The sequence below is a fragment of the Nicotiana sylvestris genome, chromosome 6, assembly GCF_000393655.2.
Source record: "Nicotiana sylvestris chromosome 6, ASM39365v2, whole genome shotgun sequence".
In the NCBI taxonomy this organism is placed as follows: domain Eukaryota; kingdom Viridiplantae; phylum Streptophyta; class Magnoliopsida; order Solanales; family Solanaceae; genus Nicotiana; species Nicotiana sylvestris.
The window spans coordinates 13,923,699-13,933,264 of NC_091062.1; the positions used below are offsets into that span (position 1 = coordinate 13,923,699).

A 9,566-nucleotide genomic window follows, 5' to 3' on the forward strand; every position below is an offset into this window, starting at 1 on the left:
AAAGGAAAATAGTTGATCACTGCTCATCCAATGAACAGCCATCGGTTTAGCTAATCAACTCTTTACCCTCGAGCAGAATACAAACCATGTAAACCATACATGCTACAGGAAGCTGACAAGCTAATAATAAATAGGAAAAGGAAATGATCCTATAACTTCAAAATGCAGTGAAGTAACAACAAAAGGTGTTTACATGCACGTAGCCTTATTGATTCATTAGAAGTACATTGGTGGTTGAGTTGAAGCAATGCCTCCATAACCACCATCATAAATACCCTGACCAGGAGCGCCGATTCGCTGACCCTGGGGCTGCATGAAAGCCTGAGCACCAGCCATCTTAGCTAAAGCAAGCTGCCTCTGGTATGCTGCAAGATCCATTGCTGAAAGACCGGGGATTTGTCCTATAGCCGGAGGTGGTAGAGGGTTGGAACTGCTTCCTGGTGGAGTTGGCTTGCTTCCCCATGAGCACTGCAGCCGGAAACAGAAAAGTAGCCATTAAATACTTAAGCGGTTACACTAGATTTAAATTTCACCAATATTGCGTTCTGAAAATTCCTCAATAAGCGCAAATTATGATAAAACACATGATTGTTTCCTTTAGGTGTTCGAGAAAGTTTGGCAACTCCCATGCCAAAAATAAAAAGAGCAGTGGAATATGGGCATGGTGAAAGATAAGTCCTTTTCTGAAATTTAGATCTCCTTTGATAGAAGGGAGCATTAGCATAACAAGTAAAGTTGTTGCCATGTGACCTAGGAGCCTAGGTCACGGGTTCGAGCCGTGGAAACAACCTCTCGCAAAATTCGAAGTAAGGCTGCGTATAATAGATCCTTATGGTCTGGGTCCGAAGCACTTCCTCGGACCCCGCGCATAGCAGAAGCTCAGTGCACCGGGCTGCCATTTATTTTTTAGGTATCCTTTGATAACAATCAAATCATTCTTTTGAATATGGATTTTGTGTGTGTGTGTGTGTGTGTGTTGTGGGGGGTGGGGGGTGGGGTTTAAAATAGAGAAAACGCCAGGAATAACTATATAGTCAAGCTGCCAAAAATTCTTATATCCTGACATAACAATGTACCTTAACAGGTTTACCAAAAAGGAGTCTGGCATTCCCCAACTGAATAGCTCGAGCTGCTTCAGCATGGCTGCTGTATCTTACAAAACCAAAACCTTTGTCTCGTTGAATACGGACATCTTCAATAACACCAGCCCCAAGAGCATGAAAATGTCGATGGAGGTCAACTGAAGTAACCTGAAACACAGCTAGAATTCAGAACAAATAGATATTCTAAATAGGATAACAACAAAATAGATTGCTAATAAACTCATCCCAAGTAAGTTTATCTGAATCTCTTTTGTGTGGGGAAAAGGGGGGGGAGGGGGGGGGCGCTCTTCCACCCCTAAAAACTACCTGATGCCACAGGAAAAGAAGCTGAAGCTTTATTGTTTGAAAGTTCAAAAGACACTTACTTCAGGAGCAAGGTTGCCAACGTAAACAGTTGTATACTGGGGATTATTTTCTGGAGCATCTTCGTTGACCACCTTTTCTTGACCATCATCTACATAATGAAAATATAATGACGAGAAGATTGTAAGACAGAGTCAAATTAACCTAATAAAGGAGGATAAGGCAACCACCAAGCATTACTAAGCACATAATGTCACATATATAGCTCAGATCAGTTTGACAAACGGTCTATGTATATAGCACGGAATTCCATAGAATATGCATGTCCTATCTATAACACATGCAACATGAACACCGAAGATGAAATAGAGAAACAGAGAGCATGAAGATGTTTAAAATAGACGAGTGTAGAGTTTAAGACATCAGAAGTTGAGATAGTAAGCTTTAAGAAGACAAGATATAGAAGCCAATAAGCATACAATGAAACCAACCTGATGTTCCACTAGTCAATTCAACAACACTTTTGGCATCTGAATTCTGCTCGCCAACGGCTCCAGCACCTTTTGCTGCCCAGTTGCAGCGGATTTGTCTGCTACCAAGCCACTTCCCTTTTGCAGCGAAAATTTCAAATTAGATAGGAAAGAAAACCAGGGGTCAATTGAATTAACTCTTCCAAAATGATAAATGCAAAGATGGCATGAAGCCGCTAATTAGCCAAGATCGTGCGAATCCTTTTATCCCTAAACAGTTAAGAATTAATTTTTTTTTACCCTATCATCTTTAATTTTTGACATACCTACACCGACCGTACTTTCATTTCTTGAATGCAAACATGGTAGAAATTTAGATTACCACAAGCATGAGAATCAAATGACACTAGATTATAATGGACATTAGAGGAGGTTAGAGGTATGATGGCTAGCTTCCTAAAATGAAAGACCACGGTGCAATAATAAAGTGCACACATAAAGTGAGTGTCCCAGAGCAAAAATAAAGAGATGAGTCTCTCAACATCAAACCAATGAAAGGAATTTAAGTAGGCACAAGTCACAACCAAGTTTTTCCAATAGTAAATGGATGGTAAAGAATACTCTACAAACACCATGTTCTCTAAATTAGATGATATTGTGGACACAAATACAATGGAGTAACAAGACTGGATATTAGTAGACCAAAGAGTTTGTTCTTACCATTCAAGTCATTTATTGCACTCTGGGCCTCCTGCACAAAACATCCGAAAGAAGTACATGACATGATTAAAATGCCAAATAGCAGGCGTTTTCTTGGGTGGTTTTTTTTTTTGTTGTTGGGGGGGTGTAAGATGGGCAATCATTAGCAAAGAATTGTGTTTAGACAGGTTAATACCTGCTGATTACGGAAGGAGACAAATCCAAACCCCCTTGATCGGCCTGTTTTCTGATCCCACATCACTCTTGCATCACTGCAAGAGAAAACATGAATATAGCATTGAGTAATCTTATTTTCTGAATATGAACGCCAGTACATCGTGTACAGGACAAAATACGTCAAGGAATGGAACTTACGAGCAGCTAGTGTAGACTGAAAAGCATGCAAACAATGTGGCATCTGTAACCTCCGGACTAAGATCACCCACAAAAATGTTATAGTGATCTATAAGTGAGAAGAAGCAGATTTAGTTCTTGGTACAATAATGTACAAAGTAACAAAAGGGTTAAAAATGGAGATGTCTAAAATTCATACTTGATGTGTCCTCTCTTTGAGCACTGGCATATGCCCAGTTGACTTTTATAGGCTGTCCAAACCTGCGATTTACAAATTAGGGGAAACCATAGAGCAAATAACGGACTTGAAGCCAGAATTTCGTAAAAGCTCTTACAAGTGCCTTCCATTAAGGGTCACAATCGCAAGGGCAGCTGATCGGCGATCAAAGTAATCCACAAAACCATAGGATGACTGCATTGTAAAAAGATCACCATAAATTACTCTCATACTGACTATTCACACAACCAAAAGGAAAATATTAAACTTTTTTTCAGACTTAGAGATGACCTACTGATTTATAATGTAAAAATCAGTATGCGAATAGGTTGCCTGAATTCCAATAAGGTACACATGGATAAGTTATATACGTATTAAAAATGATCTTTTGGTATTAAAATGGTAAGATTTTAATAACAAAGAACGGTAACATAAAGTCTACAAGAAGGAGATAGTTGATACAAGAACGGCAAAAAAACTAATAGCCCGTTTGGCCAAGCTGCAAAAATCAGCTTATTTTGAGAAGTGCTTTTTCTCAAAAGTGCTTTTCTCAAAAGTACTTTTGGTGAGAAGCAGTTTGTGTTTGGCTAATTAGTTTGAAAAGCACTTCCGAGCAACAATTAGTGTTCGGCCAAGCTTTAAAAAACTGTTTCTAAGTGTATTTTTCTCAAAAGTGCTTCTCAAAAAAGTGCTTTTGGAGAGAAGCTACTTTTTCTGCTTCTCCAAAACTACTTCTGCTTCTCCTCAAAAACACTTTTTTTCCTTCCAGAAGCTTGGCCAAACACCTCAAATTGAAAAAAGCACTTTTGGCCAAAAATAAGCTTGGCCAAACAGGCTATAAAACCATATTCCTTTAGCTATTAGTTATCCTACATTTAATCCCCGAGTTACTGTATAAGCTATAAAACCAAAGAAAAATACAATGCTCATTTAGAGATATCAAACTACTAACGGAGATCAATATTATCTTTTATTGTATAGCCGAACATCTGAAATTGACACGATTTTAGATACTCTTACTATTCCACAACCAAGCACCAACTAGATTATAGAGTTCTATCAAGCTTATACAACAAACAGCCTCTTAGTGTTAAGAATTTCACAGGATCCATGTACTAAACAATATTTGCCTTATTAGAAAATCCAAGTATCAATATGCCATTCCAAAGTCCAAACAAAGATGGGTAGATATTTTCTAGAACTAGATTCAAGGACTGCTATCAAAGACAAACTAGGTAAGGTTTGGTTGGTGATCAGCAACTCTCTTTCCCAAAATATTCCCTTCTTGCTAGATAGGTTTCCTCAGAAACATAAAATCAAGGAATAAGACCAAGAACATCATTATGCACAATTTACCGAAAGAAACACTAATATGCATTCAGACCGAAAATTTTCATATCTACAAGACCTCAAGAGGGATTCAAGAACTTTGGACTCCCATCACAACTTAGACTTACTCCAAGGCGCAATTACCATAAAACAACTATATAATGCCCAATAGGAAGACTTAACTAGTTTAATGACGTAAAAGTCCATAAAAATAATCAATTGTAGTGAGGTGAGATTTTTCAAATTGATTCACATGACTTGTCTAGTAAGTAAAACAAGACCATACCTTGTCCTTTCTTATGAGTTTGCATCCCTCAAGGGGACCAGTGCTTGCGAAAACCTCCTGAAGAAGTGGTTCTGTAACTTGTGGGTGGATGTTTCCCACATACCTATATTGAATCACGTGGAAAATAAAAAGGTTATCAAGGATAATAATAATAATAATAATAATAATAATAATAATAAATCCCTTTTTAGTAGGCAGAAGAGCTGCTTTAGAAATAAAAATCATAGAAGAAATAGACGAAAGAGTAATTATTCCCATGTATGTGAGTGCTTGTATCAATACGGGAAATACACATAAGGGTAGACTGTCAGAATGGCATTTACTGTTACCTAATAGCAACTACTATCTTTATTGATTTGGAATGACAATCAAATAATCTAGCTGTAATTCATCTTAGGGTTTCACCAATTGTTAATGGGTTGTGTTGGAAAAAGACAAGTCTTCTGCTCTTTTGGGGGAGGGGTGATAAAGTGCAAAATATTCCTAGTTACATGAATCTTCAAAGAAGAGTCCCCTGAAATCCCTCTCCACCCTCCCCAATCACTAAAAAGAAAGGAAAGGAAAGAAAGAAAACTGTCACCCCTCTTGGCCAAGCCTCTCCTTCCGTTTTTTTTTCGTTTCTTCTTACAAGAGAAGATGAAGGGGAGCCTTGGAGCAATGGTAAAGCTGTCTCCGTGTGACCTATAGGTCACGGGTTTAAGCCATGGAAACAACCAATAATGCTTGTGTTAGGGTAGGCTGTCAATATCACACTCCTTGGTTGCGGTCCTTCCCCGGACCCTTCGTGCACATAGGATGCTTTGTGCACCGGTTGCCCCCTTTTTCTTACAAGAGAAAACCTAGACTGGAAACAGCTATGCTAGATCAATTAAACTGAAAAAATTGTACTTAAGCACTGAAGTTTACAGACGACGTGTCACTGTTAAATCTATCACTCATAGACACACTTGTAAATGCCAAAAAATGATGAAAAACTCAATTTCTAACTTCACTGGGAAACCTTTTTTTTGATAAGGTAAAAAGTGACTGCGCTAGGAAACCCGATATCATGTACAAGGCAACAAGCAACAACAGGAACAAAAGGTAAACAAGATTAAAAGTTTGATATCAATTATAGTATACAAAATGATGTGTAAGGCACTCACACACTCCTGCAAGTACTTGAATCAAATCCAGGAGGCAGATTTCCACTCAAGATGGGTTCTATCTGTAAATAAATAGTACTAAAATGTCAGAAAATGATAAATAAATAAATATGTGCGGGCTAGATATTCCCCAGTATAGGCAACTAAGAAGAAAATTTTTGATAATAGAATGAACCCCTAACTTTTGCTGCACATCCTCAAGTAAAATTGTACAATAACAATAACAAACCCAATGAAATCCCCCAAGTGGGGTCTAGGAAGTATCGTGTGTACGCAGACCTTACCCCTACCTTGTGAAGGTAGAGAGGTTGTATCCGATAGACCCTCAGCTCAAAAACGGATAAAAAGGAAGCAGTAGTAACAAAAAACAGTGACAATAAGCAAAAAGCAAAAAGGTGATACAAAAACCAAAGCAGAAGAAATAACAGGTAGTAAGAAAAATCTAAGGATAAGAGAATACGAGAATAAGACTACAGGAATGAAAAAGAGATACACTCGACTACACTATCCTTATATCCTAATCCTCGACCTCCACACCCACTTATCAGGAGGTACCTAATCACCTTTCCCCAATACTTCTTAAGCCCACACCTGCCTCTCCTCAGCCCCACAATAGCCAACCTCTCGCACCTGCTCACTGGACCATCTGTGCATCTCCACTTCACATGCCCGTACCATCACAGTTTCACTTCTAGCATCTTGTCCACCACGTTGGTCACTCCCACTTTGTCCGGAATATCTTCATTCCTAATCTTATCCCTCCTACTACACACACATCCATCTCAGCATCTTCGTTTCTGCTACTTCCATTTTCTGGACATGGGAATTCTTAACTGACCAACACTCCGCCTCATACCACATAGTTTGTCTGACCACCACTCTGTAGAACTTACCTTTAAGTCTTTATCACACATTCCTACGCGAGTCTCCATTTCATCCACCCCGCCCCAATACGAAGTGTGACATACTCGTCAATCTCCGTATTACCTACCCCGAGGTGCTTGAAACTTCCTCTCTTAGGAATGACTTGTGTCAAGCCTCACGCCCACATCCACTTCATGAGTCACTGAACTTGCACTCCAAGTATTTTGTTTTGGTCCTGCTCGACTTTAAACCTTTAGACTCTAAGGTTTGTCTCCAATCCTCCAACCTCACATAAACTCCACCTCTCGTCCCGTCAGTTAGTACCATGTTATCAGCAAATAACATGCACCATGGCACCTCCCCTTGAATGTGTTGCGTAAGTACGTCCATCGCAAAGGCTCAAGTAAAATTGTATGAAAACTATTTCAAATAAAGGATCATATGGTTGTTATGCGTGTCCCAAGTTTCAAAACAAATTCTTTCTCTTACTTATCTTACATAAATCATAAAACTATACCTACAAGGAGAACAAGAAAATTTGAACATTTACTAGACCAGCAGTTGATATTAACATGGCAACCCTTGGCAACTGTTTATAAGTTGTAAGGAACAAAATGAACTCCAACTCCTGTTATGCCATATTTCTCTCCAAAACCAAAATGGCTTCCCGAGCATATAATGAAATGAACAAACAAACAAATAGGATCTAGACACAAAATTCAATCTTCAAACAAACTACAAACCAGAAATGAAAATAAAAGCTTGTAGCTTTGATGATATCCAGACTTGTAAACCCAATACATACCAAGAAGACAAATGAGTAACCAAATAAGATACAACAACGCAAAAAGATAGGACCCAGAATAAAAGCTCAATTTTCAACCAAACCACAATCCAGAAATGAACATAAGATACTAGTAGCTTCACTGATATTCAGACTTGTAAGCACAGAACAAGAACTCGATTGGGAAACTAAAACATGAAATTGGAAAAGGAAAAAAAAAAGAAAGAGGGAATAGTCCATCTCAAAAGCTCAATATTCACACAAACTATAATCAGAAATGAAAAATAGAATTCTAGTAGCTCTCTTGACATTTGGATTTGTAGCCTCAACAAATATAAAAAGTCAAAACCTAAAAAGACAAAAACTTTACTGAATTATAACTAGTACAGTACTAGGAAAAATGAAACTTTTGAAAGGGAAAACATAGAAAAATTACATGAGGGACGCAGAACCCAACTTACAATCAAACTACAATCCACTAATGAAAATATAAGCAGCTTTCTTGATATTTGGACAAGAAAACTCCATGCATAAAAGGGCAACCCGGTGCACTAAGCTCCCGCTATGCGCAGGGTCCAAAGAAGAACCGGGCCACAAGGGTCTATTGTATGCACCATTACCCTACATTTTCTGTAAGAGGCTGTTTCGACGACTCCCGCTATGCGCAGGGTCGAATCTGTGACCTCCTGGTCGCGTGGCATTAATTTTACCAGTTAGCCAAGGCTCCCCTTCCAAAACGAGTTATTTGTACATTATGCCCCTTTACAGTTTTAAAAGTAAGAAAATGATATTTTAGATCTCTTATGTAAGACAAATCTTTTAAGTGTAAAAGTAAATATCACTGTGTAAAAAAACAAGTAGGGTCATGCAACTAAAAACAAATTTGTAAAGAGCCACAAAACCAATTGACCTTTCAAAAACCCTACGCATAGTAAGATATTAAAACATCAAAATGACATATTTTTTCTTGGATAATAGGAAAAACTGAAACTTTTGAAAGAATAAAAAAAGAAAAATTACCAAGCAAAATATGAAAACCAAAACAAAAAAAAGGACCCTGACCCACAGTCAAATACTCAATATACAAAAAAATTACAACCCATAAATAAAATTACAATGCTAGTAGCTCTATTAACATGTGAATTTCAACCCCAATAAACATCAAGAAATCAAAACCTAAAAACAAAAAAGACTCATTTTTTATCGAATAGCAGTTAATATAAAACTCTTAAAAGGGTAACAATGGGAAAAATTACCTGAGGGGGTGCTAAGAGACCAGGGTGATAAAGTGATTGTTGCATCAATGCTTGTTGTTGCTGTTGTTTCAGCCTTTGCTGCTGCATCATCTTTCTAAATATGGGGAATTTAAATAGAAAAAAAAAAGATAAAGAAATTGAAGGGGTAATTAGGGTTTTGATTGAAAGAAGAAAAAATGAAAAGAAAAAAAGAAAGAAAAAAAGAAAAAGAAAAGAAACCCTCGAAGGAGAGGGAGAGAGCTGCAAAACAGAAGATGAATGAAAAGAGATGTGGTGTATGCTACCCCCTGGGTTGAGATTAGGTTATTTTATACTAAAAATATGGAGTTCAAACCTTAAAAATAATATTGAATCATATATGACTCTAATTTATAAAAGATAAAATAAGAAATTTACTAATAATATTACTTTCCTCCATTGTTATCTATTTATCTCTTAATATTTTATGAACAATAAAAGATATTTAATGATTTAAATAATATAAATATTTGCAAATTATCTTTATCTTTTTTAAAATATCTCACTAAAGAGTGGGTTTATGAAAAAAGCTAGTATATTGCTTTCTTTTTAAAGCGTTAAATATTTTGAGAACAAATTTAGTGTGTCAAAACAACAAAATAATATGGATCGAAGAAAATATTATTTTAAAATTTAGCCATTGTTGATGATAAATAATAAGTAATGTTAGAACAACTTTTACTATTGCTGAATATAAGTTAAATTACAAACATTAAATTTTGGCACGTACGGTATAGT

The 9,566-nt window shown here is 37.0% G+C and overlaps 1 protein-coding gene across 1 annotated transcript; it reads right to left on the bottom strand.

Moving 5' to 3' along the window:
- Window positions 1–9,100, bottom strand: LOC104212325 (oligouridylate-binding protein 1). Its single transcript, XM_009761545.2, has 12 exons — window positions 8,811–9,100; window positions 5,907–5,968; window positions 4,762–4,864; window positions 3,265–3,341; window positions 3,129–3,190; window positions 2,951–3,038; window positions 2,772–2,847; window positions 2,597–2,627; window positions 1,898–2,014; window positions 1,469–1,557; window positions 1,077–1,250; window positions 1–468 (listed from the first exon to the last, which is right to left on the bottom strand). Exons 1-12 carry the CDS (start codon window positions 8,898–8,900, stop codon window positions 217–219), a joined length of 1,221 nt encoding a protein of 406 aa, XP_009759847.1. The 5' UTR covers window positions 8,901–9,100; the 3' UTR covers window positions 1–216.
- Between the last annotated feature and the right edge of the window lie 466 nt (window positions 9,101–9,566).

Excerpts from the sequence above, each read along its gene's own strand:
- LOC104212325 (XM_009761545.2), bottom strand. The coding sequence starts at position 8,900 with ATGATGCAGCAGCAAAGGCTGAAACAACAGCAACAACAAGCATTGATG. Across the intron at positions 1,251-1,468 it reads TTGGCAACCTTGCTCCTGAA|GTTACTTCAGTTGACCTCCA; the intron begins GTAAGTGTCTTT and ends GCTGTGTTTCAG. Across the intron at positions 469-1,076 it reads TTTTTGGTAAACCTGTTAAG|TGCTCATGGGGAAGCAAGCC; the intron begins GTACATTGTTAT and ends TTCCGGCTGCAG.